We start from the raw sequence: 26,408 nt of genomic DNA, 5'->3' as shown, positions 1-26,408 counted from the left end.
ACACACACACACACACACACACATACATGTATGTATGTATAGACATTTATGACTTGCTTAGCTGGATCGTACCTGCCTAGCTTTTAAAACATTTTATTTTCAAAGCATCAGATTAAAGCCAACTGGCCAGTTTCACATTTCCTGCTCACAGAACTCAAGCCATCAACTTGTGCCAGACTGCAGTTAGCTAATTCAAAAAGAACTTGCAAAAACCATTACAGAAACCAGGAGATGAAAACCTGAATCTTTTTATTGTCCTGATGCAAAAAAATATATTATGAAAACTAAAGCACATTAGATGGATTTTATATTGTTTTCCTAAGCTTTGGGAGTAGTCTTCATAGTAGAAAAAAGATGAACGATGTGGGTAATCAGTTATTTTMGACCAACTGTTTTCTGGCTGAAAAATTATTATGACCTCCAGGACACACAACTGCCTCACTGACATGACTGGCTGTTAAAGAACTGCCAGGAGACTGTTTACTGCTTCCACAGGTGCTGACGTAATCCAAAAGTCACACCTGGTAACCAAGAAGTTGCTCAGCCAAATTGCTGTACATGCCTACAACTTTTGACCATCTAAGTCTACATACAGTGCATCTCAGAAAACAATACAATAGGCACATCAGTCACCACATCTCTATTAGAGGAAAGGTAGCAGCCCTATCTTATTCTGAGACCATCTCTCTCCACTAAAAGACTGTTTTTTCTCTTGCTTATAACATTGCCAAGACACAATGATTTCAGCTCAGATTTTCCATGCTAGGTTCTTGCTACAGCCTTGTTTTGGAAGATATAATCCAAAACATTCCATCATTTCTGAGAACAAGGCTAGGAAAAAGAGTTTATTCTGCCCCTATTTAAAAAAAAAAATCTGTGAAAAGCTTAAGCACTCCTTGGCTTTGGAGTAGGAGCAGAAAAGTGTCAGAGTCTGGTCTTTATGCCAGAACTATACTTTCTGTCAAGTCATTAGTTTTTGAAAAACTACTTTTGTAAGAAATGGGACAAGCAGGGCAAACAGAGTAGGACATGAACAGCRAAAAAAACTGGACTGTCCAGACTTGGGAGTAAGATGAGGATTGGAGTTGGGGATGGAGGAGTGGTTTGTTGCCTACGGGACAGGTTAGATAAAATAAAGATGCCTCAGTGAGAATGCAAGAGRCTCAAGAACAGGTTTCAGGAGACGGGACAAGAGAGGTCAATGTTTCTCAGCCAGAGCCTGAAGTGTAATCYGTGACTTGTTAGCTCCCACCACACCTTTCTATCAGGCAAAACAATTCTAATGCACCTCCACTGCTGCCCTACATTGAGATGTGTGTTTCTTTTCTTGCCAGCTATTTCACTAGGTGCTAGGCAGACATATCTTCACAGATAACTAGAGTGTTTATACAGTGCCACACACTAATACTTTGTTTCCTTCTGTTGGCTTAGAAAAGAAGAAACAAACAAAATAAAGCATGAAGGGACTTTYAGAAGCATTAAGGTTGAAGAGCTGGGCTTGGGATTGCAAAGAAAAATCTGAATTAAATTCACTGTGCAACTTCATTCGAGCCTGCTTCTGAATATTACAGGCAGACAGCCTATAACTACACCAGGTTTTCAACCTCTGCCTTAAGCAGACAGGCTTAAACTTTGGCAGTATTTGTCTGTTTTATGCTACCTTCCCATCTGTAGACATACCTTGATATATTTTTCTACATTCATGTATTTCAGAACTTCATCAATTTTCTTGTTTGCCTAATGAAAACTTTATAAACTGAACCCCCTGCCAAATACATAGTTATTTGGCTATGGGGTGCCTGAATTATGGTATGCTGAACACATGCTGACTTCTGTAAAGCCCAATAAATTTCACATTTTGTGATATTTGAGGAATGCCTCCTCAACAGAAACATTTTGCAACTTGTTTCCATGGGAAAGTAGACTTTCTTTCACAAGATGTGAAGGACCCTGTGAAGTTTTTTTGAGAATTGCCAGAGGACAATAAACCTCTCCCTCTTGCATATCTTCAGGATCAGAAGTAGTGAGGCAACATTCTTCACAATTGTTTTAGCTATACTGACTTCTAGGAAAACAAAAGTTGTTCTTCACAAATGCATGTTGAAAAAGATTTTCCATGTAAATATCTGATGCTAAAAAATCTGTCACCTCCAAGGCTGTCAACCAATTTTAACAGTCATGCTCAGATGTCATCACTACTCATACAACTGATTGTGCCAAGCTGCTAAACTTTTCCAGAAGCAATAAAGAAATACCTAAACAGGAGCTGACAAAAGGAAATAATAAACTTGCCATTTTAACTTTTCTGCAAATATCTTGGGATGATACTATTAGAAACTTTTCTATAATACATTTGTTGGGCAATATTATAATTTTTTTTCYGATTCTGTAACAGCTGAAAGGGAATTATAAGTTCTGTTGTTTTATGCATAAAGTACATGAAAAAACCCTTGAAACTTTAAGKTGTTGGGTATCTGACAGAGAACACTAGCCAACAACTACGACCAAAATTTTAAACATAAATTTGCCTCTCAGCACAGTTAGGCAGCTGGTTTTTGGTGAACTTTTATGCTCACTGATTAGTTTTTGTTATTTCAAAAACTAATTTGTAGTGGACAAAATGCTTAAGATATTTGTCTTTCATTTAGAAATACTTAGAATTGCAAGACAAGCTTCCATTCATATGTTCATCATATTATTACATCTAGTCAACATGCAGTGACCCATCTGGTCCTCCTCAGATGATTCACAGATAGATAGTGAAAATCTGTTATGGAAATCAGGATAACTACAGAAGCAGCATTTATATCTGTAGAAGTAGCACAGAAATCTGTATAAAAGTCAGTCTTTGTAAAAAGAGTGGAGATGAGGAATTGCAATGGCTTAAGGACTTAAGGTGGTGATGTCAAATACCAATGTGTTATTAACTTGTTGAGATAATGACCTCTCCAACGAGACATTGCAAATTCTCCAAGTCCACTGCTGTCGATTACACTGAATTCTGGTTTCATATTGTAACCCATTAGTTGAGTTTGGGGAAGCAGCATCAGCTTCCCATCTTGACCAGAACTTAATGATACTTTTTAGATTCATTAAAATCTACAATTGAGTATGACAGTGACGCAAATCACATAGGAAACAAGCAAACAAAAATRAGTGAATGTGGAGCATGCTGAGAAACCAATACATAACTGGCTTTTGTTAGAGCTTCTTTGGTGAAATCTCCAGCAATATTGTGACTACAGTTGAGGATACCAGGGCAATACCACACTGTTCTGGTACAAAGCCTCTATGTTGGGGCTCCCATGGGAGCCAGGCTGTTAGTAAACATTCTACACACCACTGCCTGCTCAATACTAATTCACTTTGCAGGTATATCTCACTTAGGATTAATCTTTGTGTRACAAAGAACCCTGAGAACAGAAGGCAGGGAAATCTCCTCTGAGAATTTGGCAGATTTGAAGATTTGGCTCTTACCTGGCAAGGCATAGGCTTTTTGAAGGAGATTTCGGCTTGAGTCCAAACTCCCTTTGGAGAGTCCAARACAGACCAGATCTTTTCTTGAACGATATGATTCTCCTCATAGATATAAACTGCAAGAGTGCCACTCATCTTGAAAAACCCATATAAGGCATAATAAAAGCGCARACAAAACTGCAAGTTTCCTGGCAGGGTTGGGCCATACAGACGCCCAATGTACCCAGGCTGTGATGTAAACTTTGTGTTTGCCAACAAGTAATAACCTGCAAGACAGCATAATTATTGTATTTAATATGCTATTAGTACAGCTGATTTGCTATTAAAGCAGCTTCTGTTTGCATCAGATTTTGGTTATAAAAACAGTTCCAACKGGCAAGAAATAGATTATCACACTCTGACAGGAAATAACATTTTTTCCCAAAAGCATCCTGTCTGCTTCTAGCTAAACTGGCATATGGCTATGTTACCAGAAATAAGCACTTATCAAATTTACCCTGAAAAACTCCCTGGCCTGCTGGCCTCACTGGAAAACTGGCTGTTTCAAGGTTACCACTGTGTGAGGGTAGGGCACAATTATTCCCTGCACCAAGTATTGCGAGGTGAGACTTTAGCCCATGTGATTTATCATCATTAATATGCTACACACAAAAAAGTCTACATTTCAGAACTTATTAACAGTCCTTTCACTATGTGATTTCACTATACAACATTTCTGTTTTCCCTTAAAAAATGACAACTATCCTAAGCCTAGAAGAGCTAAGAGGCCATTTTCCCTCTACAATAAAAACAATGCATTAAGCTATTATTACATTTAATTGCATCTTTTTGTGGATTCAACCCTCCAGCAACTCCAGAGCAGTATAGTGAAGACACTCTGATTTACTGACCTGCCTGATTATTCAGTAGGTGATCTTTCCCTCTTACACATGGGGAAACACAGCCACAGTTCCAGATAGGACCAAGATGTGAACACTGATTTTTAGTGGCAGAGAACTGCAGTGAGGCAAGTTAACCATTGTGCCAGTGATGTTACTTAACACAGTGATCAATTACACAATTCTATAGAGGTTAACGTTTATATATCCTTTCATAGAGCATTTATATATTGTTTGACTCTTCTAGGAAAAAGCAATTTTGATTTACCAAACCCAGTAGTGTGATCCCCTGCTCTATACACATTACGTTTCACTTTCACTCTGCTCCATCCYGGGCCATCTTTTTGATCTTGGTAAAAGTTACACAGATCTTCCTCAAAATTGCAGCCTGCACTGGCAGGATTGAAAGGAGTTCCTAAAGGAAAGATGCATAAGTTCTGTTAGGTTGAGTATAGTGTGATAAGTATAAGTATATGAAGCAGAAGGATGCCAAACCATACTGTGGTTCATCTTGCTTTTCTTTACAGAAGACAAGCTTGCGCAAAGGTGTTACACATACATAATGCATAGTCACAATGCACACTTGAAATCAAGCTATCAAATTTCTGTTACAAGTTGGTGTTAATTTCTTACAAGAGAAAACCTGCTTCATAGCTCCTCTAAAACAATAGTAAGCTTTACTTATTAGACAAGATTTTTCCTTCAAGGCATAATTCACAAAGATACTCAGACCATTTGTTTTCATCTGCTCCTTCATTCAAAAGGTATTAGGACAAAATTAGTGTTCATGTGTGCCTGTGTGTACACTGAGGATCAACATTTAATATGTTTTTAAAGAGCACGCCTTAAAAATCCTTTTGTAATTATGTGTAACGTGCATATACATGCTATAAGTATGTAGTTTAATGTAATGTATGTAATTTAAATAGTTTTAGTTCATGTACCACCTCATGGCTGCTTTCCTCTGGAGTTTGCCTCACACAATGCTAACACTGCAGTAAAGAAAGTTGAACCATTTATAGTAAAGTTGATTAAAAATGAAGCTAAGACACCCCCCCAGGCCTGCTGATGGCTCTTTCTTGACCTGCAGTATGATTCATGGGTCAGGACTTGCTTTAGTCTGAAGAAAAGTCCCCCTGCTGCTTTTAAGTAAAACATTTCTACTATTCAAGGTCTTGCTAGTCTCTTATGCAAGGTGCTGGGGGAAGGAGGGACCCAACCCAAAGCTATCTTGCAAATTTAGGCTTTGTCAGGAGCGCAGACCCAGGTCATAGTGCACATCACCCTACAGCAGCACACATGACCCTCCTTCATGGAGACTAAGAGTGATTTTCCAGCAGGGACAGGGACACAGGCAATTAGCTTTAGGAGAAGAAACATTTCAGCTTTAGAGTGATACCTGAGCTTCTTTCCAGTCTCAGATAGGCCAAATCTAAGTCCTGCAGTCATGGCCTCCCACCTCTACCTTCATAGTTAAAGAAAAGGCAGGTGGAGCACTACCAAGTAGCACTAAACTCRTATTTGATTCAACCTTTACTGAGCAAGGTTAGTACTCTGGTACCTTTTCCTCCATTAGCTAATATAAAGAATATTTTGTTGAACAAAACTTCCAGAAAAAAATAAGGCAAAACCTATTGCTGTTATATATACTGCTCTGGATGAATACAAGGAGAATGAAGATCTCTTGCCTTTTAACATCTCAGAATAAATGAAGATTATAATAAGTGTGAAGGATCAAGCAGTAGATGTTGCATTTCAACAGAGTACAAAGCAAATTATTTATTTTCTCAAACAAAAAAAAAAAATACCCAAACAACCACAAAACCAACCTTCAAAATCAAAGTTAGCAGGCAGAATTACAGATGAACCTATCAGATTAGATCTGATTCTGAACCATTCAGATTAGATATGAACTTCAACTATTGGCACAGAAAGTGTTATAAAATTTATCCCATTCCTCAAYACATATAAGTTGTCTGAAAATTAAAATGGAAAACACAGATAAGCACWTAGGTCCAACCCCTTGAAGACTACAAACATAACTTGGGATCTTTGTTGCAAAATAAAGCAGATACCAAAAAGGYATTGAAGAGATAATGAAACAATGGATTTACTCAGGAGATGTGGATTACTAATGTATCTGGCATCTACCTTCCTGAAGCAGTAATATTTCAGCAGTGGAGGCAGAGCTAGAAGATAGTCTGAGATAAAAAGGGGGATAAAACAGCCTTTTTCTTGATCACTTCAAAGAAATAGCTGAAAAATTCAAATKCATGATCAAAGGAATATATGGCACCAAATATTGCAAATAGTGACAGAGAGTTCYGAGCAGTAAGGCAAAGGGGAAAAACAAGGGAGGTAAATAGAAGTAAGAGCTCATCATACCTGTCTGATTCCTGCAGTAAACCGGAGAGAAAGAAATGTCATCAAGGGCAACATAACCTCCCTTAGCGCTATTGAAAGCAACTTCAAATATTACCTAGAAATTATAATAAGTTGTTATTCATCTGCCATACACTCAACAATAATTTTGATACACATCTCTGAAATACCAAATTCTGACTGGACATCCCAGATAGACTCCACATACCCCATACAATGCTGCAAGTGTTGGGACAAATTAAGTTGTATCACTTACCAGGTTTATAAATCAGAGCCTGACCTTGGCACTATATCTTTGGTCTCTTGAGATAAAGGAAAAACCAAAGGGAACCAAAGCTTTTCTTCTGCTTTATGAAGCACCAGTTTTAAAGATGGAAGTAAGGCTTCTGCCCTTGTATTATGCAAAGCCACTATTCACAATCATCAGTCTGTACTGACTAGAACTTCAATTTTATCTAGGATCTGTCTGTATCAAGAGCCTAAAACCCCCAGTGGTCATTACTCTGCTACKAAAATATTAAATTTTACAGTTTTCTGTAAACATCCTCAGACCCTGAAACCTGTGACTTGGCATTAGCTGTCAGGGAAGATTTCCTKAACAGAATTTATTTAAGAACCAGGAAAGCTATTGCTGTATTTTGTTTACCACTAAGATCAAACAATATTTGTACTTAGTCATTCCCAAGGGACATAATATCCTCAAGTAAGTGGAGGACAATCTATAGCTCTTGAGGAAGTGTCTTAAAACTTCTCTTAAGTATCAAAGCTCTGAGATACAGGAAAACTCTGAGAAGAGGCCTGAGTCACAAGCCAACCCCAGGGACACAACAAGGAAATAAAGACAAATGCTTTCAGAGTGAGATTCTTTACTGTGAAAACAATGCCTGTGATGTTTTGCCTAAGGATGGCAAGCAAACTTGAAGAATTCATGAAAGAATCCTGACYAATCTCCTTTAGCCAGATGAAACAGAGGAAGACCTCTTCCAAGCAAATGAAGTATTTATATGCAAGTTTTAATATTATTTCCATAAAATAGTCCCTAAAATAATTACTGTGTTAGATTACATAAAAATACTTCTAGCAGATTAAAGGCCTGTCTAGCCTAGTGTCTTTTTTTCCAGGAGAAAGAACCCATGGAAAGAACTGAAAACAATGGCAGGCTTTCAATTCTTCTCTTGTATTATATTCATAATGGTTTCTTTCTTTCCCATTAATTTTTTAATCAGTTTTTAACTCATCTAAATAATGGTATCTACAGTACGTTGTGGAAATGAGTTCTACAGTTGTGTCATAAATGAAAAACCCCTCAGTTTGTTTCATTTTGAAACTGTAACATGTTAATTAAGAATTTGGAACAGCAATGTACATTTTGAGAAAAAACGGAGTCTTTCCCATGGCCTTCATGACTCTTAAGAATGTCCACCATATTCTACTTCAATCTTTTTTTGTAGGGGCTGAAAACTGTTATTTCATTAATGTAATTTCTCCATACTTTTAATTATCTGCATCTCCCTCTTAGATACTATTTTCAAAATACTTTTTTAATTTTTTTTTTTAACTGAGAGTGCTCAATCTGCATACCCTGCTGAATACAACCCAACGGTACTACATCCTGTGCTTTGCTGATTATTCCAGTATTGTTTCCAACATTCTGTATGGATTTTTGAATGCCACCAAGAAATGAGAAGAAATTTTCACTAAATTAACCACATTGTTGCCAAGCTCTAAGTGATCATTAATTAATTTCCATCGATAGTGCTAGGACTGACTTTCCCCTTTTAGTTCTTATTTATTGAATCAGTAATTCACTTACCATTCGTATTATGAAGCCTTAAGAGAGCTACCCTCCTTTCCCTTGAAGTCTGATGATTTATTTAAACGGATGATAAGTGACTTTATAGAGTATWAAAGGGCTATGTAACATCTCATGAAAATTAGCTTTGCCCATAATAACTTCTGGAAATCTGCAGGCTTATAGTGAATTAACAAATAGCTTAGGTAGAATTAAAGCAAGTATCATTTATTTGTAATCCTAGTATTAGGAGCTTATGTATCTAGAGAGAGAGTATATGTGTGTATATATATAAAAAATCACATATATGCGTAAAATATACAGGTAAGTATGTATAAGTGTATATAATAAACATGCACTGTTTATTTTAATCTTCTCAGTTTTGGTATTTTTTCCATAAACACTGGGAAAAAAAGTCAACCGTTTTCTCAAAAGTCATTATAAGACATCAAGAGCTGTCCTTCACCTCTAATGACTACTATACTGTTAGGACTCTAGTTTGGAGTTTCTCTCATGAACTGCAAGACCTTAATAAGGTGRAGAAAAGACTTCAAATATTGTTTTAATTTTTTTCTTCTGCAATGAGAAGCAAGCATTATTTTATYATACTCAGCATCCTCAAAAATGGATCACAGAGTCACAGAAATAGGGAACTGAGGAAACACTCAGGATATTCAGTCACAACTGAAAAACCTCACATTAATCGGACTCTACTCCAACGTCTCAAGGTACTCTGATCAAGCACTTCGCCGCCTGGCTTCAAAATCAAGCATGGGTGTGGAAAGTGACCCCTCCTTGACCCTTATGCAAAGGACAAAGGAAACCAAAAGGTCACCACCATCTTTACAGTATCTCTTTCAGATACTGGATGGTCCCCATCATATTCCTGGTTAGTCTGAGTTGGGACTGTCTGAGGCAACCTGAAGTCACAGCTGGACTGTGCAGGAAGGATTGCTTTACCTCCATGGGATACGGCGCATTGAAGTCAACTTCTGCTAGCGCCCAGTCTGCATTCAGTGAACTGTCGGTTTTCCAGATCTCTTCATAAAAGCCACTCATGTCTCTTAAGTAAACAGTAAAGACAATGCTGCTTTCCTGCTTAAGTTGATAATAAAAAGATAAGCAGCCAGATATTGGGGTCGTGGTCCTTGGTGAGAYTAGCTGGGCCACTTCCTGGAAATGTTTGACATAAACAGAGTCCACATACATGTAGTGACCTATGAGCAGAAAAAAAAACCTGGGTGTAAGGACACTCTTTAAAAACCACCACGTACAAGAACTATCAGGAGAAGAACAGGAACTAGGCACACATATCTATGACCTGCCAGCAACGGTTGCTTCCTAGGAAATTTTAGCAATTCTAAAAGGTTTTTTTTTTTCCTTCCCTTTCCTCCTGTATGCAACCCAAAATTGTTTGGCTAAGATACCACTGGCAAAATAGTCAGTCTCTGCTCTTTCTTTTCTTAAGTTGTTATTATTATTATAAATAATAGATTTCTTTGTATTTGAAAAGTAATAAACATTTGGAAGCCATTTGGAAGCCATTCATAAATGAAAAAATGTGCAAGAACTGTGTAAATTCCCTGCCTCCCAACACCTCAGTATATAGTCTTTTTCAAGCGCAACTTTTACTGAAGCAACCCTAGTAAATGAACAGGGTTATAAGCCAWTTGTTTTCTCATATTTTACAGCAGTTCATTTCATCTATCAAATTATTGTCAAGTAGCTTTTAAACTGTACATTTTTGCTCAATCTATCTAGGATTTGGTTTATAAATGTTTTATTTTTACTGCATAGACTGGCATTTTTTGTAAAATCCTTACAGAAGATTTTTGCAAGATGTTAATAAACAGAAAAAAGCATTACACATGAGGAGAATACCTTYCCCATCATGAATATGAGCCAATAAGAACTGCAGGATTTTCAAAGSGTACAGCTTCTAATACTTTAATTTTGGGGATGCTATCTCAATAAAAATCGGACACATCTATATTCACGAACATGCTGTGCATCTGCAGTTTTTCTTCTTCTGCGTGCCAGAAACATAGCATCAAACAGTGTATGATGAACAAAAAAATGTTTCTTCACAAGTAGAAAGCTTGGAGATAAGATTGAAGCATCAAACAGGTGGGGTACTTCAGCTTGAACGCTGCAAGCTGTATCATTAACTTTGAATGGACACCACTACAGTAATTAGCACACAGCAGGCTCAGACCTTTAGATGTCACTTCTCACGTCATTCCAGCAGAAGGAGGGGACAGGACTTGCTTGGCTGCAGGTCTCCTCCAGTTTGCTTACTGCCAGGGGACTGATGACTTCAGCAACACTTGCTTGTGAAGTTCTCGGCTTCACTTTTTTTTCTGCAGTTTCAGCTTATTTGATAGTTTAGCTACAACCTCATTGGATGATGCACCTCCACAGCCCAATTTTTTTAAAGAAAGAAGGTTCTTCTGTGACTTTGAGCTTCTTGAGATCTTCTCAGTAAATGGCCAGCAGTGAGGGCTTGATGTGAAATRGAAGTGCTGTGACTACAGGAAAACAATCTCTCCCAGTTGGGAGCATTTCCTGTCACAGTACTTCATTAAGAGTTTGATTCATTGCTGTTGAAGTTGTGGTAAGTTAAACTTCCATCAAAATTTTACCAGCGTTTTGGTGCCAGGGGGTGATGAAATGATGGAGTGACACTCTGTACTGAACTCACACAATTGTGCAAAAAATAAAAAGGCACAGCGGCATGAGTTAAGGAAAGAGGATCAACCCTGCTTTTCATGACGTGACTCCTTGCACTGCTGCAAGCATCATGCTGTMCAAGACACACAGTGTGCTGACCATCAGCTGCTGTGTACTTTGTGCAAAGATGAAGTTATCCCCCAACCCTTCCTCACAGCTGTGCAATAAACTCTTCCCTCATCAAGGTGTCCAGGACAAGCATTTCATACAAGTCAAATGCTGAAATTCCAGTAATTCTTCCAGCATCATGCCTCTGAGGGGCTGTATTAACAGTGCCATATTTGACTGAAAGAAACAAAACTTCTAASCTACAATTTAACCCAAGATTCTCCAAGCAAGTTTTAATACCTAATCGATTTTCTCAATAGCCACTGGAAAGAAAACATCTGCCAAATGTACAGAACAATGATACAAGAATCTAAAACTTACTGTGGCTCACACTTTGAGAACAGAAAGTTGAATTTTCCCCCTCTCCCATCCAAAATGTTACCCTTGCCTCTGAGTACTTTTGAAACCTAGCAAAGAGCATAACAACCTTATCATAAAGGTTGCAGGCAATTTTGTGTGAACTTCTGCAAAATCCCCCAACCTCTTCATAATCCTATTTATTCCCATAAATCACTCTTACCATCCCCACCCCAAGCCCACAATGGAAAGAACTCGCATAATAACAAWTTGCAGTATGACAGTCATACATGAATCACAGACTCAGATTTTTCCACTARATTTCTGTTCTACATTTATTGCTTACCCAGTGCACTCTTAAGTGTGTGGTCTTTGGGCAGGATAGCTTGAGAATTCCGAATGCTCCCTCCACCAACAAACCAGTTGACGTTAGGATTCCAGCGGTTCACATAGCCACAAAGATGATTTTCTTCAAAGTCACATTCTGCAATTGCAGACACCACCAGCTAAGTGCACACATTTTCATTACAGAAATAGGAAGAGCAAATTGCTAAGCAGTGACCTTGTATCACATATGGCAGTGCATATAGCACCTTAATTTATGAAACTGGACACAGCATTTAAGAGCTCATAATAACTAGAAGCAAACCTAGCCACAATTTTTCTTAAATTTTTTAGAAGATTTTAATTTCCATCCTCTTTGGATCATTCTGTCATTTCATCATTTGCCAGTATAAGCCTGCTGYAATTTAGAACCAAATAAAGCAGATTTAAAATATACCGCCTTATAGTATTAAATAGTCAAAGCAGAACTTTCACTAGTAAATCAGGGATGGCAGAAGCAAAGWAGGATTAGTATTTCGTAACGGTAATGCAACCACTTTGTTTCCTYCACAGAGCCAACTGTGACAACTTGGTTGGACTCCACCAGAGCTCTACAGAAATGGGAAGATCTCCCAGCCTCCTAGACAGAGGAATTTTTGAACTCCATCAGCAGTTTTCAGCAAATGTCATGAGGAAATAGCAGTAAATGTAAATATCAGCAGAGTTTTGACTCTACAGCCTCAAGATGCCACTGTAAGGAAGCCATGAGCAGGCAGAAAGCAGAAATAATGCTGCAGCTGTTMTGTCTAGTGTTTGAAGCAGTCCAAAGATTTTTTAAAATATAGCACTTGTTCCTGCTTGAACAATAAATAACTTTGGAATTAATTAYTGTATATAATACGTCTATATATATCACAGAGATAGGTGAAAAAAAMCCCACTTAGTAGTGTGTGCAATCTTAGCTTAAAAATTATCTGTATGGAATATGGCACTGTACTTCTCAAGTAGGAAAAAGCTATTGCCTTTTTTTTAAACCCAGATCTTCCATCCAGTTTTAAAACTGCCAACAAGGCTTTTTTTTTTGTGCAGAGAATATAAGGGATGAGCAGAGAGTACTTACCAATACAATATCCAGAAGTTATTTTGATTTCAAAAACTGCTATACTGCTGGATTTATCTTGTCCCATTTCACCTTCCAGTACAAGCTGGATAATATAAACCACACTGTCAATTTTAGAGTTTCTTTAGTACCTTGAATATTTAAACAGGATAAACAGGAGACAAATTAAATACACCTTAGGGAACCACCATCCTTAGAGTCAGATGTGCTTTTGCTGGAAGAGCTTGGCAGAATGCATTAAAGATGGAGCCAGTGCTCTTCCTCAAGCACAGAAGACATGCTGAAGGACAATGAGAAAAGGCAAAGATTTCCCACACTTCATATAAGAGTATAGAATTCCATAGTCTTCAGCTGTGGTTATCCAAGATGCTATTGTGAGTGATGCAAGATGATGGTTTCTGGATAGAAATACTCTTCTGTCAGCATTTGTGTCCTTCTAGAAAGGCACAGAGGGCAGGAATAAATGAGGGCAGCTGCAGATCCAAGACCTGGGAGTTCCCATATCTGCCAGGGGCACCAGCAGCTCCACAGGGATACCAGGAGGTGAGGCATCCTCATTGCAGGACTCAGTCAGCCACATGTCCCCACGAGCTGTTCCACGCAACTGCTGGTCAGAGCACTGCCTCATGCCAGCTCTGCTATCTCATGGATGCTAGGGACAGGGGGCTCAGCTGACTCGTGCTGCCAGCCTTGGAAATGAAGGCCAAGAACAGGGCTCAAATAAGTTTGCATATATTAAAAAAAGGAATTTGGACACYCCAGCATATGCACAAGAATGCGTGTGACATCTTGTAAAATTTGGCTTACCTTATACTTCTTTGTGCTGTTCCTTAAATCTAAGCTAGCTATGAGCCAGCTGTCGGATGGCTCCTTGGCTGACCACAGCAAACGATCAAARCTTTCTCCTTCCTGCCTCTGGTACAGGTTGAGCCTGGCGGGATCAGATGAGGTGCCTGAAGTTGTCGCTATCTGATAAATCAGTCTGACACAGCTCCATTCCTCGGAGTACAGATCAGGGCTGGACAGCACTGCTTTCTCACCCTCATAGGATGTATCCACAGAAATGTAATGTCCTGGGAAGAGGCATACATCAGGATAATAAATGTCAGAGGTTTTGCTTTTGCATCCTTGGAAAAAGTACTTATTTAGGAAGGAATGGCAGTTCTGGGACAAGGTCAGGAGGTTGAGACTGCCACTCATCTGGTAAACATTTAGCCTTTTGATATTCCACTGTACTCATACAAATGTGATGTCATGTTCTTCCACTGTTTTTAATCTTGATTTTTAAATTATTGGAAATTTTAAGACAAACTGCTTTGTCAGTGTAAAGCAGATTATTAAGTAGTACCCTCTGGAACTGATAGCTGTAGATAGACAATTTGATTGAGAAGATAATTCGCACACACAGAAATATATTTGCAGGAATATTTAGTTGTTTTGTAGATCAAAACTTTTTCTTTTCACTTGTATTTGAAAACAATACGTAAAATGAGACACTGCAGCTATAAACATGCAAAGCACTTCTTGTTTCAGACAATAAAAGTAGAAAGACACTCTTAAGTAGTAAAACTATCTTGTACAAGTCAGCTGATTAAAAAATTGCTAAATGTAAAGCAACTTTTAAACATACCAGCAGTCCCAGATTATTTCAAAATTACTCTCTGGAGCAYAGTCTAAAAAAGCCTTCTATATAAAAATGAAAGGGTCTTGTCTCACAATGACAAGCTAAAAGTGCACAAGAARGCAAAAAAAGTGTGAAAGAAACAACATGTAGAAAAAATGAGGTAACAGTAAATAAAYTACAATGAAACATAAGGTTCTGGAGACTCTACTAGGATATCAAAACCAAGATTAGAAGACTAAAATTGAATACAGGAGTCACACAAATCTGAAATGCAATGCCAGAAACAAGTGATACAAAAGAAAAAAATCAAAAATAAATTCTAAAAACCAAAAAAACACAAAATAAAATAAGCAGACAAACTAGGACATCAATGTCTGAAATATTATCCCATAGACAATCAGGAAAACACCCCTTCTAACCTAGAGTCAATGTATATAAGACAAATCTCATTTCTGATACTAATTCTCATCACCCAGTATGAGTCGTAAGTGCTGTCAGGGCACATGTCAAGTTAGCCCTTTAGCCAGCAGCACACCACACTTACTCTTTTCAGAATCTCCAGAGCATATACTTCTTTAATCTTATCTCACTTGACCACAGAGCTTGTCAGTTGCCATGCATACGTAAATACTTGGATAGCTCAGAAATTTCAGCATTCACACTATGTGATAAATACATTGCTTGCCTTCGAGGCACATCCTCCCCTCCCAAATCCTGCCTGAACCCTCCCACTCTACAAAGATACCCGGGGGTTGCTTCCCAGAAGCTCCTCTGTTGCCTTTTCAAAAGTATTCTCTCCAATGGAAAAAAATCATCTGCATGGACAGTCACCACCCCTCCAGGCAAAGAGCAGGTATAGATCTGCTTTATGAGGTTGCCAAATTCCTCTCCCACAGACCCCCAGGAAGATGCCAGKAGCAGTCACTCTGACAACACCTGATTCTTTGGGAAGTGTGTGTTMCAGCATCCTCCTCCATCTGTTCCCTCTCTCACCTGCAGAGACAGTGCACAGCAACCCATTTATATGGTACATTTTATTTAACTGATGTAAGATAAATGATTGCTAGGAGATAGCTGCAGCCCTAAGCTGTAAGGGGCTGTGCAAATACAGAAAAGCTGCATTTTCTTTCCCTTTTTAGGGAATGGAATTTTTTTTGCCTCTTATCATAATTTCTCTTTATATCTACTGTCTGGTTTTAGTCTGCTGGGGAAAGATACAAAATCACTGGTTAAATACAAGTCACTTGTTTCTGCAGTGGTATTTGAAAGAAAAATAAACACAGGAATAAATATTTAAAAATAGGCACCTAATGTGCATGCCAAATACTTAATCTGCCACTACATTAAATGGCAGTACATCGCATCCACTTGCATACAGATATCCAGTTTGTTCACACGAGTTAGCACACGCAGCATTTGTATGCTGGCATATGCCTGACCAAGGCATGTTTTTTACAGGAAGGTAGAGGGAAATCACCAAGGCTCCAACAGGAGTCAAATTTCTTTTCACATTTGGTTTTAATTGATATAAGTGACAATAGCGAATCCAGATGAAGAATCCATGTTTTTAAGCTAGTCTAAATTTTATTTACAAAGAAACCTACAATTCAGAATCCATGTGTGGCAATTTCAGTTTAGATTTCAGGCCTATTTTTGTCTGCACTTCAAGAGAAACCTCATAGAAAACAGATCCTTCCTATAATAGTAATCTTCCTTCTTTTTTTTTTTTTTTTTAGAAATAAGTTAACACAGACATAGGAAAATACATTCATATGAAAACCTCAAATTACCAGCCACGGGACTTAAATGGCCGCCTGGTTTTATAACTTGATTGTAAGTAGACTAAGGTTTTTCTACAAAAACAGTGATTTAAAAGAAAAGTTCTTATAATTTCCTGTTGGGATGATTATGTCACTGTAAATTTGACCCTGCTCTTTGTGTGCTGTACACTTGCTCCCACTTTGTCTGATTCACCACAGGTATGAAAGCAAAGACCATGAACTCTCTTTTTAACTGGGTGTGGGGTTGGTTGCTTTTTCTAAGATTAATGTTACATATTCATTAACTCTCCAGAAATAGAGTGTTTTCACTCCCAGCCTAAYAATTTTAGCTTCTTTTCAAACTCTAAATGTGTAATTGGCTCCACTGAAATCAATGTGAGCACTGATAGAGAGCTTTACGCGCAAATTTAAATGCTTTGCTAATCAGGATCAGGGAGCATGGCACTTGGCAGTACCAAGCACAGAAAATGCCAATGTTAAACTTCTTCCAAATGAATGCCAGCATTGACTAAATGGCCTTTACCCTAAACTGTACTTCAGTGATAGCAACGCTGTGCCCTCAATTCAGAAAGGAAAGTCTCACAGTGCAGACCTCAAGGATTGACATAGAGCTATTGTGAGAGCAAGGCAAGGCGAGGCAGGGGCTCCTCGGACTAAAGAAGCAGACAACTTTCCACTCTGGTTTGTGGGAGTAATAGAACATTATTTTCCAGTCTGTGGAGAATTTGATGAATGCACAGTGGTGTAGCCTCTCAGAAATGTAACATGCAGCCTCATTGTGCAGTGTGCGACAATCCTCCTGCAAATGTCCATAGCAGTTAATTTATAGCAGTCATTCAGGAGTTATCGAGAGAGGGCTACACTTCAAAATCACAGAAAGGCAGAAGAGAGTAGTCACAAAACTCTAGGAAAAGCCTGATGGAACAGAAACACAAGCATGCAATTTCCAGCAATTACTTGCTCAAGGGTAGATGCAGCCCTAAGCAGTGTAAGGGGTTGTGCAAATACAGGAAAGCTGAACTTTTTCATTTTGACTGACAAGACTTTTGAATATCATGGAGATTGACTTGGCAACTACATCACTCAATCCCCTCAGGACTCTGGGATGCATCTCCTTGGCTCCCATATATTCATGTATGCTCCAGTTTCTCAGGTGTCACAAACCTGATTCTCTCTGAGGCACCTGGCTCCCCCAGTCACATTTTACAGTCCATCCACTCAGAAGGAGTGGAAAGAGAGGTTGCCAGTGAGGGTTGAGGCAAAAATGTTTATGCATCTCAGCCTTCTCCTCATCATAGTTACCAGTTTGCCATTCTTGCTTAACAAGGGGGTAAATGCTTTCTTTAACCTTCCTTTTCTGKCTGACTGACACACCTGTAGAAGCTTTTGTGTTGTTCTTTGTGACCTTTATGAAGTTCAGCTGCAGCTTTGCTTTCGCTCTCCTCACCCCATTCCTACACAACTGGACTGTGACCCTATAATCTTCCCTGGATACCTGTCCTTGCTTCCATTGGCTGTGAATTTCTTACCCTTTGGTTTGACCATCAGGTCCTGACTAACCCATGTCAGTCTCTTGCCCTCTTTGCCTGACCRTTTCCTCCTAGGGATCGCTAGTTTTTGTGCTCTACGGAAAGCGTCCTTAGAGATCTGCACACCTCTTTTGATCTCTTGTTCCTCAGAGCAGTTTCCCAGGAGGTCCTATTGACTACATCCTTGATAACTTGGAATTTTGCTTTCCTAAAATTCATGATTCTGACTTTACTCTTTGCCTGGCCCATATCTCTCTGGACTGCGAACTCCACCAGTGCATGATCACTGCTACCCAGGGTGCCTCCTATCTTGATGGCCCCAATTAATTGCTGTTGATGACCAACAGCTCACGCCCCCTCTGGTAGAGCTATTACCTGGCTTAAGAGTTACCTCCATGCACTACAGGAGTCTTCTGCACTGCCCACAGCTTGCCCCATCACTTGCCTAGTAGGTGTCGGGTGGTTGAAGCCCTCATCAGGGCAAGAGCCTGTGAGCACAACGCCTCCTGCAGCTGGAGCAAGAAGGCTTTGTTGGGCAGGGCTCACCTTGGCTGAGTGGCCTGTAGTACAGGCCAGCCATGGGGCTCTCTTTGCTGTCTCAGTGTCTGTCCTTACCCACAGTCTTCCAACCTGTTCACGCTGATCCTTCAGAGACAGCACTTCACACACAATCCACCCCCTGATACAGAGGACAACCCCTCCACCCTTACTTTCCTTGAACAGCCAGTAACCATCCATAGTTGCAATCTAGTCACAGGATTTGTCCCACCAAGTTTCAGTAATGGCAGTGAGGTCATAATTTTCACTGAGATATTTCACTGATGTTTCTTGGCTTCTGTTACCTCAGGAGCCCCTGGCTTGTCTCCGTAAGATGTCAAATGTGCTCCAGTGTGACCASCACCTCTCAGGTCCACTGGCTAAGGGTCCTCACCTGCACCCTGTTCCTCTAACCTTGGTTTGTCATCCCACAGCTTGTAAAGGGCAAGCCTGATATTGTGCACTTCCCTGGCACATGTAGTTTGAAGCTCTAGAAATGAGCCCTGCTGGCTTCTGAGCAAAGACAAGCYGCTGCACAGATGGCAAAAGCCAGGGATTGCTGACTACCTCTGACAGCTAACTGCCAGCAGAGGCCTGGTGAAGGCAAACACATATGGCCAGGACTAGAGATGAGACAAAGGACTCAGAAATATTTCCCTCACCACTCACTCTCTCACTATTCACATTAGTGAGTAATGCACTTTTTACTTACATTTCTATGATGACTTTTTACATACCATGTAACTTGACTGTCTTCTGCTTGACAGCTGAATCAAACTTTACAGAACAGAGCATGTGTTCATTTTACATTCCTCCATGTTCAAGCARTAATAGTAAGCCCAGGGGGAATTAGGGCACTGTATTTCAAACCTATCTCTCCTCAACACAACTATGCAYTGCTGCAGTAAAACTGACAAAACCACACCTTTAAAATCCTCCTGTATCGATGTATGTCATCTTGCTGCTCTAATAAGCAATTCTGTACAGAGTGTCTCTTAGTTACAGTTGGTGATACATTAACTCTGTGACTCATTCACCCAAATTTTCCAAAAATATATCTAAAAAGTATTTTAATGTACTTACTAAATGGGCATCAATAGATAAGTCAGTAGTGGTTACATCAATGGCTTAGGAGTAAGGGCTGCTGAGATCAGAAATAGTGCTTTTTCCAACGCAGTGCACAGCAACTACACTGATTGCTTTCTCTGCAAATAACACAAACAAAAAGCCAGATGCTGGCTAATAAACTAAAACAAATTGCATTGAGAAAAATGGAAAAAAAAAACCCAAACCATCACTGAGATAAATAAAATTACCAGTTAGCTTTTCAATTATATATTTCCTCTGTAAAAGTTTGGAAGGGTAACCACAGACACGTTCTGCCTCTTTGTAGGGTTTRTGCCTGACACAGCTGTTCACTTAGTTCAGCCACAGTACAGCTTTACAAGAAAAACTGAATATAAGCAGCAAGTTTTGAGAGAAACAATAATAAGGAAATATGAAGCAGGAAAAGTTTGGGAATTTGCATTTGATTAGGCACTCATTTACACAGAAAAACTGCAAGAAATGTCTTACATTTGCAAGTCCTGTTTTGATTTTCTCTGTATTTCCCACATGGAAACAGGAAAAAATATTACCAGGGTTTCTTAGGACAAAAGCTGATCTACTGATGCCTTCTGWGGAATCTCAGAGTTTGTGGAATCTTGATTTTGGGTCTTTGGTTTAGTTTTCAGATTTCTTTTTATATTCCATTGCCAAAAAACGGGAAAAAAATTACCAAAGCAGTAAATTTCTTAAGACCTATTTAGTCTTCTTACATCTCCAGAAAAAGTTATTTAAAAATATTAACAATAGAGCCAGAAGAACAAAATTTTACAAATGAAGTTTGCRCATGGAGCCTGTCCCCAGGTACAAATGAGGTTTAGAGGAAGTTTCAGAGTTTGAGTTGAGAGCAAAGAAGACCAGCTACTTCATGCGGGATTTGGGTGAATCTAAGAAAAGGCTAGTGGCACTGGATTGGAAAGCTTCAGGCTCAACACTCTGCTTCTTGTAAATTTTCCTTTCAGTGGAAAGTTTGAAACTTCTTCATATCTTTCAGCCTGCAAGCAGAGGGTTGTTATTGGAGCTAGAGATCTTTGCAGGAGTTCCAGTCTATGCAGCCTCCCTAAAAGTGAGGCAGAGGGCACCGAGCCCAGGTGCCCATGCCTGTTGATGTGGTGCAGCTCTGGCAAGGTGCTGCTGYCAGCTCCAGTTGCCTGGAGGCTTCCCCCAGCTGCTCTCTGCCTTAGTGCAGGTTCCCTCTGGGCAGCCTTGGTCACAGTGTCACCAAACCTGATGTGCATCAAGAGCCACCAAGGCTCCTGTGTGAGCAAGGTCTCTCACTAGCCAGCTGGAGCAATCATCAGCTCTCGCCATCACTGCCCAAACCCAGGAGGAGGTCTGTTCGCCACCTGGACCCTTGGGGGCTCTTCCCCCYGCTCTCCACCCCAGCTGGATCCAGCGGCTAGGAAAGTGCAGCAACAGTGTAGTGAGTAACCCAAACGTTATTTTATTTCACATCTATCTGTGTCCAAAATTGTTACTGTCTCTCTAAGAACTCTTAGTGCAGGGGGAAATGGCATCCTGGGGCCAGCGGGTGTTGGGTCTTTTTCAAGCCAGGGTCCGGCAAGCAGAGCTCTCTTTACTTCAATCTCTGGCTCAAGGCAGAGCCTCCTCTTCGTGGGGCTTTTTTTTTTTTTTCCCCTCTTGCCTTCAGAAGGGGTTGCTTCAGGCAAGTTTCTGGACTCACAACAGCAGCAACCTGAGAAGCTGCATTTCACAATCAAAAACTGTTTCAGAGTGWATTTCACAGTGCACGCCAGAGCCGTAGGGACTGGAGGGTGCTGTTTTCAGTGCTTGGAGAGATGGTGTCTTCACTTGCAACACACCCATGGACTGGGAATTGCACTGCTGGAGTTCAGCAGGAGGCAGTGAGACAGCAGCACCAACACTCCACAAAGGCTGACAATGAGACTGACACCATGGGGCTGGAGTTGTCCCAGCAACACCAGCAATTCTGCTACCAGAACTTCTTTGTAAGCTCCTGCCTTCCCAAGTCTTTTTTTCATCCAGAGAGAAGGTTGCACCAAGTGGGGCTTTTCTGCCTTCTTCCTTATGTCTCCCAGACAACGGAGTCACCTGAGGACTCCAGGTCTTSGGGGGTCATTCTGAGCTTCCCTTTGTTCCCAGGGAGTCAATGAGATTTCAGCAACTTTATAACTTATTTTTTTGCCTCTTGCTATTTAATTTTTTAGTAAACTGTTAATTTTTTCTCTTATTTCTACTCATATTTGTTTCTCCTTATTGGTGGAAAAAGGTTGATTAAAACTGTAAGGGAAGGTAACTCATTTCAGAGGGTTCACTTCTTGTCTTAAAACAAGACAAATAGTGATCTGCTTTTCCAGGTGTTTAATCCCTTCCCCTTGGCCCTTGGGAGACTTGCAGCAGCAGTTTCTCCCCTGGATGGATGGATGCACACATGGGGCTGAGTGGAAAAGCCTGGCCCACATTAATGATCATAGAGACTTGGCCCCAAAACATTCAGGGTGGTGCCATGATKGAAGCTACTTGATGCTGCATGGCATAATTGGTGCTTTCATTCCCATCAAGCCACAGATTATTTTCTGTCTGGTAAACTGTTAGATTCACACCAGAAGACCTACATGGTATACCCTGGGACTAATCAGTGTTGTCATCAYTGGCAAAAACATTCTGTTYTTTAAGCTTTCTTGTCTCCTCCACRATTTCTTAAAAGTAGCTCTGAAAACAGCTGAGAGGTAGAGAAGCAGGAGGTGGGTGGTTTATGTTTGTTGTCACCAGTGACTGACATGCATTGCTATAGTCAAGCTTTTCCTTCTCTTGTGTGCCTACAGGGACACCTCAAGACTAAAGCTGTCCCCTCTTTGCAGAAAAAGCCTGTGGTGCCACCTGGCCACTGCTGGCTGTCCTTCTAGGCAGGGAGTGAACAGGAATAMCCCACCAGATCTTTCCCTGTGCTAGTCATAGTCTTCAGGCAGTCAACAGGGTATCCAGGTAACTCTCACAAAACTGAGTAGTATTTATCAAAAACAAAAGCTTTTTTTTAGAAAAGCACAGCCTGGGGTGATGAACACASCCAGTTCACAACAAAAGCTGTTGGCAAGTCTGTCAAAACTAATACAATTAGCCCTGAAACACTCCGTGACTGCGGCATCTGTTCGCAGCTACTACCACTCTGGAAACGTTTTCCAGGCTCCATCCATCAGCCTGCCTGTGAAGGTCTGGCAAGGGTCCAGCCTGAGCTGCTGTTTTCTGCTTCTGATTTAGAGAAGTTGCTCCACTGTACTGGGGATGCATCCTCTCCTTGTTCTCCTTCAAGTCCCAAGGTCCTTACATCATGCACCAATTATAYCAGATCTTCTGTTTGTTCCAAGCACAAGCATGTGGGGTTTTTTCCTTTCACAATGACCTCAACAATTTTTAAACACTTTCATATTCTCTTTCTGTTGTTCCAAYCAACCCATCAGTACCAGTAATCTGCTGCTCACACCACTCAGTTCTCATTTTCATGCTGTTCATTATATAATTTTGACTATTTTTCATCTGCTGACACAAAGGCTTCCAAGTTTTTGTCTGGTATCTCTGATGTTCCTTGAAACAGCTCTTTCCAAAAGACATCTCCATGACTTCTCTTAGCTGGGATACTTCAACAGAACATAGGTAATATTTGGCGACACAAGATTCTTGGCTGTGAGTTTCTGAATGGGTGATAACTGAGAAAAACTTTTTCTTTATTCTTTGGCATCCTAAATCAGATTCCATTGCCCAAAGTGCACAGGGAATATTAAAGATAAAAAGCAGATACAGTAGAAATCRGCAGGCATCTATTTGTTCATAGCTCTCATCTCTCTCATTATTAGCTCTATCTGTTTGCTAAATTGTTTCCACCAGGATCAAGCGCACAGGGGAATGCACTGTGACAGCTCTTCCAGCACAGCTGCTTGCCCTGATGGAGCACATCACAAGGCTGCCTTCCTTCAGCAGAAAAACACAAAATTCCACTCCTACAGTATTCCTTTGCATGATGTTATCTATGTAGTTCGCTCATCACTCCTTTTATTTGCTTGCACAGGTGCACATGATGTGACACGGTGGCGTCTGCCTGTATCACATTACTGTGTTATGCRCTGAGAACATCTCAGCCTGGCCAAGGCAAACCTAGTCCACACAGCTTTGGTGGCACGTCTTTGAAGAAAAAATCTATGAAACCTGCAATCCACRAACGGCTGGCCAGCATCCCACAGGAAGCCAACATAAGGAATTTGATCAACCAGACAATGAAACAAGGGACTTCTTGTTGTGTTTTAAAAGGGGGTGTTTATAGGGCCACTATTCTTGGATCATTCACAAGAGCAGTCATGGGGAGTAAGAGTTTAAGAAAGAGAAGAAAGAGATACTCCAACCCATACACCCCTGTTTTGGTTTGCTGCATGTCYGGATTTCCATTATTTGAAAGATCAAGCTGTCATACTTCAAAAGCAAAGACTTCTTGGTTGAGTAATGTCCTTCGTGTACTCCAAAGGGGTTAAACTAAAAGTGCATGGTATTCACCAACTAAGCCAAGCTCTGAAAAAAACCTGGATTTAGTCAGGGAAGAAGGAAGACTGGTCACAGGAAGCAGTGGCCCTGGGAGGGAGAGGACAAGGAAGCTTTTGAGTTGGCACAGGCAGGGAACAAAAGTCTGCCCATAGTGTYTTAGCTTTGGTCCATGAAAGAGTAGGGACACAGCATGCATGGGGACTTCTGGACAGGTTTTCCCTTGGGGAAAAAAAAAAAAACTTCAACTGGTTGCATCTGAAAATCATGGGGATGCATTAAAGAAAGATTATGAAAACTAAACTCTCTAACTGCCAGGATCTGCTCTCTCAGCATCTGCCAAATCACTTGGCCTATTGCATTATCCTGAAAAACAGCTCATCTGCCCAAACCCTTGCCCCTCCCAGATACATGACACCAACTAAAATGTCCACAAGCCTTATCTCTCCAAAGGAAACTACAAATTTGCTTGGGTTGTAGAAATTACATTTATTCTGATGCTTGGCTGGRCCCCAGGTCCTACACAGATGGAAAAAAGACTTGAAATATTTATTTGGTTTCACTGGCATGAGGAGTTGAACTCCCATGAGTTCAGTCTCCTGCTTTACATAAGCTCAGTGATTTCATATCCTTTTTTACACCAGAATCACTGGGATAACTGGCAGGCTCATGGTGGGCTGATCAATGATCTCACATCATAAAATACGAACAGAACTGCTGACAGGTGAGGTACATGTTTATATACATGAAGTGAAACAGCTGGCTGCCAAAAAAGCTTACCGGTGAGCTAATTAGATCGTGATGCATGCTGGCACTAACCCGTTCAAAGTTCACCTGAGGGAACTGGCCTAGCCACATCATCAGTTTCCAAAACCTGCTGCAGATGACTGTCTTGTAGCAAGTTTATTGCTGGCTGCTGTTGAGCAGCCTGTGAACTCCTGCTCTGCTCACTCAATGGCCACTCCAGGGCCACACTGACTCTGAGCAAGTAAGCAGCTGCAGTGACTCATCTTCTGCCCTTCAGCTTCTTCCTGGACCAGGAACATGCAGAGGTGAAGATTCAACATGCACAACCATGAAACCTTCAGTCAAGGAGCACATCTATTGATGTTGAACATCACAACCACCACACCCATGTCTAGTATTTCCTGGAGTTCCRCACAATTGAATCTATCAATTAACCATTCCAAAGACGGTCTTCAGTTTATTAGGGATACTTCTAGGCTTGTGACCCTGTGCGTCATTCGTGACTGGCAAGGGTTGGCAGCAACTGAGGGTGTGTGAGGTGCACAGAGAGACTGAGCCAAAATCCAAAATTGGAGAAGGGTTTATCAAAATAGCCCCAAGACATATAACTGTAAATTCTAGAACATCTCACACACAGAGTGGTGAATTTACTGATGGTCTCAATATCCATAAAATTCACCAAGTATTTTACACGATGCTCTGGGCCTCTCTGGGGAGGGGCTGATGCCCTAGGATTCCCTCCCGAGTCCCTCAGTAGCAGCAGCCCCTGGTACCACCAGGAGATTCAKTAGTGGAGCTTTTGCTCCAAGCAAGGTAGTTGAACTATCCAAAATTAGTGAGGATCACTTAATATTAAATGCAAAAGACAACTCCTTGCACATACTCCAATAGACAGAACTGAAAGAGATAGATGCCAATCAATGTTGTGAATATTTTGTCATTTAGGAGATTTAGGATGCAGTACTTGGCTTTCTACAGAGGATCTAAGCAGCTGGGTTTTGGTACATTTTACCTTCCCTGGGTTTTGTTTTAATTAAAATAGCTAGTCAAAGAGTCAAATTCTTCTTTGTCCAAGTCAGTGAACCACTTTACACATCTGAATTCACCTCAGGCCATCGGATGTCAACTGGAATAGGCACAGGGCTCTGCCATCTGTCTGTCCCAGTCCAGTCTTCACATGTCAGTCACGTCATGGTGGYCTTTCCGCTTCCCCTCACTAGGCAACAGTCAACAAATGAATTCCTCCAGGCATCCCCTTCAAATGCTCCCCAGCTGCCCTGGACACTTGTCATCACAGATGATAAGGTTTTATTTGTCTTACAAGACAATACAACACAAGCCACAAACATTTCCTTTATTTTTCTAGATTGCTTTTGAAGTGAAAAGCTCATGAGAATGATGGTGAATTTCAGCACTTTCTGCTATGCAATYTCAGTAAATATCCAGTATTACCCTCAGGCAATTGCTCA

At 40.4% G+C, this 26,408-nt stretch overlaps 1 protein-coding gene across 1 annotated transcript in view; it reads right to left on the bottom strand.

The window, feature by feature from the left end:
* The window catches only part of MAMDC2 (MAM domain containing 2), a 54,879-nt gene that overhangs the window by 11,526 nt on the left and 16,945 nt on the right, over positions 1–26,408 (bottom strand). The window contains exons 3-9 of the mRNA XM_057372456.1: positions 13,916–14,181; positions 13,109–13,193; positions 12,011–12,148; positions 9,490–9,746; positions 6,741–6,834; positions 4,624–4,770; positions 3,478–3,743 (exon numbers count right to left, since the gene is read on the bottom strand). Of these exons, the coding sequence (XP_057228439.1) occupies positions 3,478–3,743; positions 4,624–4,770; positions 6,741–6,834; positions 9,490–9,746; positions 12,011–12,148; positions 13,109–13,193; positions 13,916–14,181 (1,253 nt within the window). The remainder of the gene's footprint in view (positions 1–3,477; positions 3,744–4,623; positions 4,771–6,740; positions 6,835–9,489; positions 9,747–12,010; positions 12,149–13,108; positions 13,194–13,915; positions 14,182–26,408) is intronic.

Source organism: Malurus melanocephalus, unplaced genomic scaffold (genome assembly GCF_030028575.1).
Source record: "Malurus melanocephalus ecotype Western Australia unplaced genomic scaffold, MMel_1.1 scaffold_7, whole genome shotgun sequence".
In the NCBI taxonomy this organism is placed as follows: domain Eukaryota; kingdom Metazoa; phylum Chordata; class Aves; order Passeriformes; family Maluridae; genus Malurus; species Malurus melanocephalus.
The sequence above is the reverse complement of the archived record's forward strand: the minus strand, read 5'-3'. Positions and strand labels throughout refer to the sequence as shown.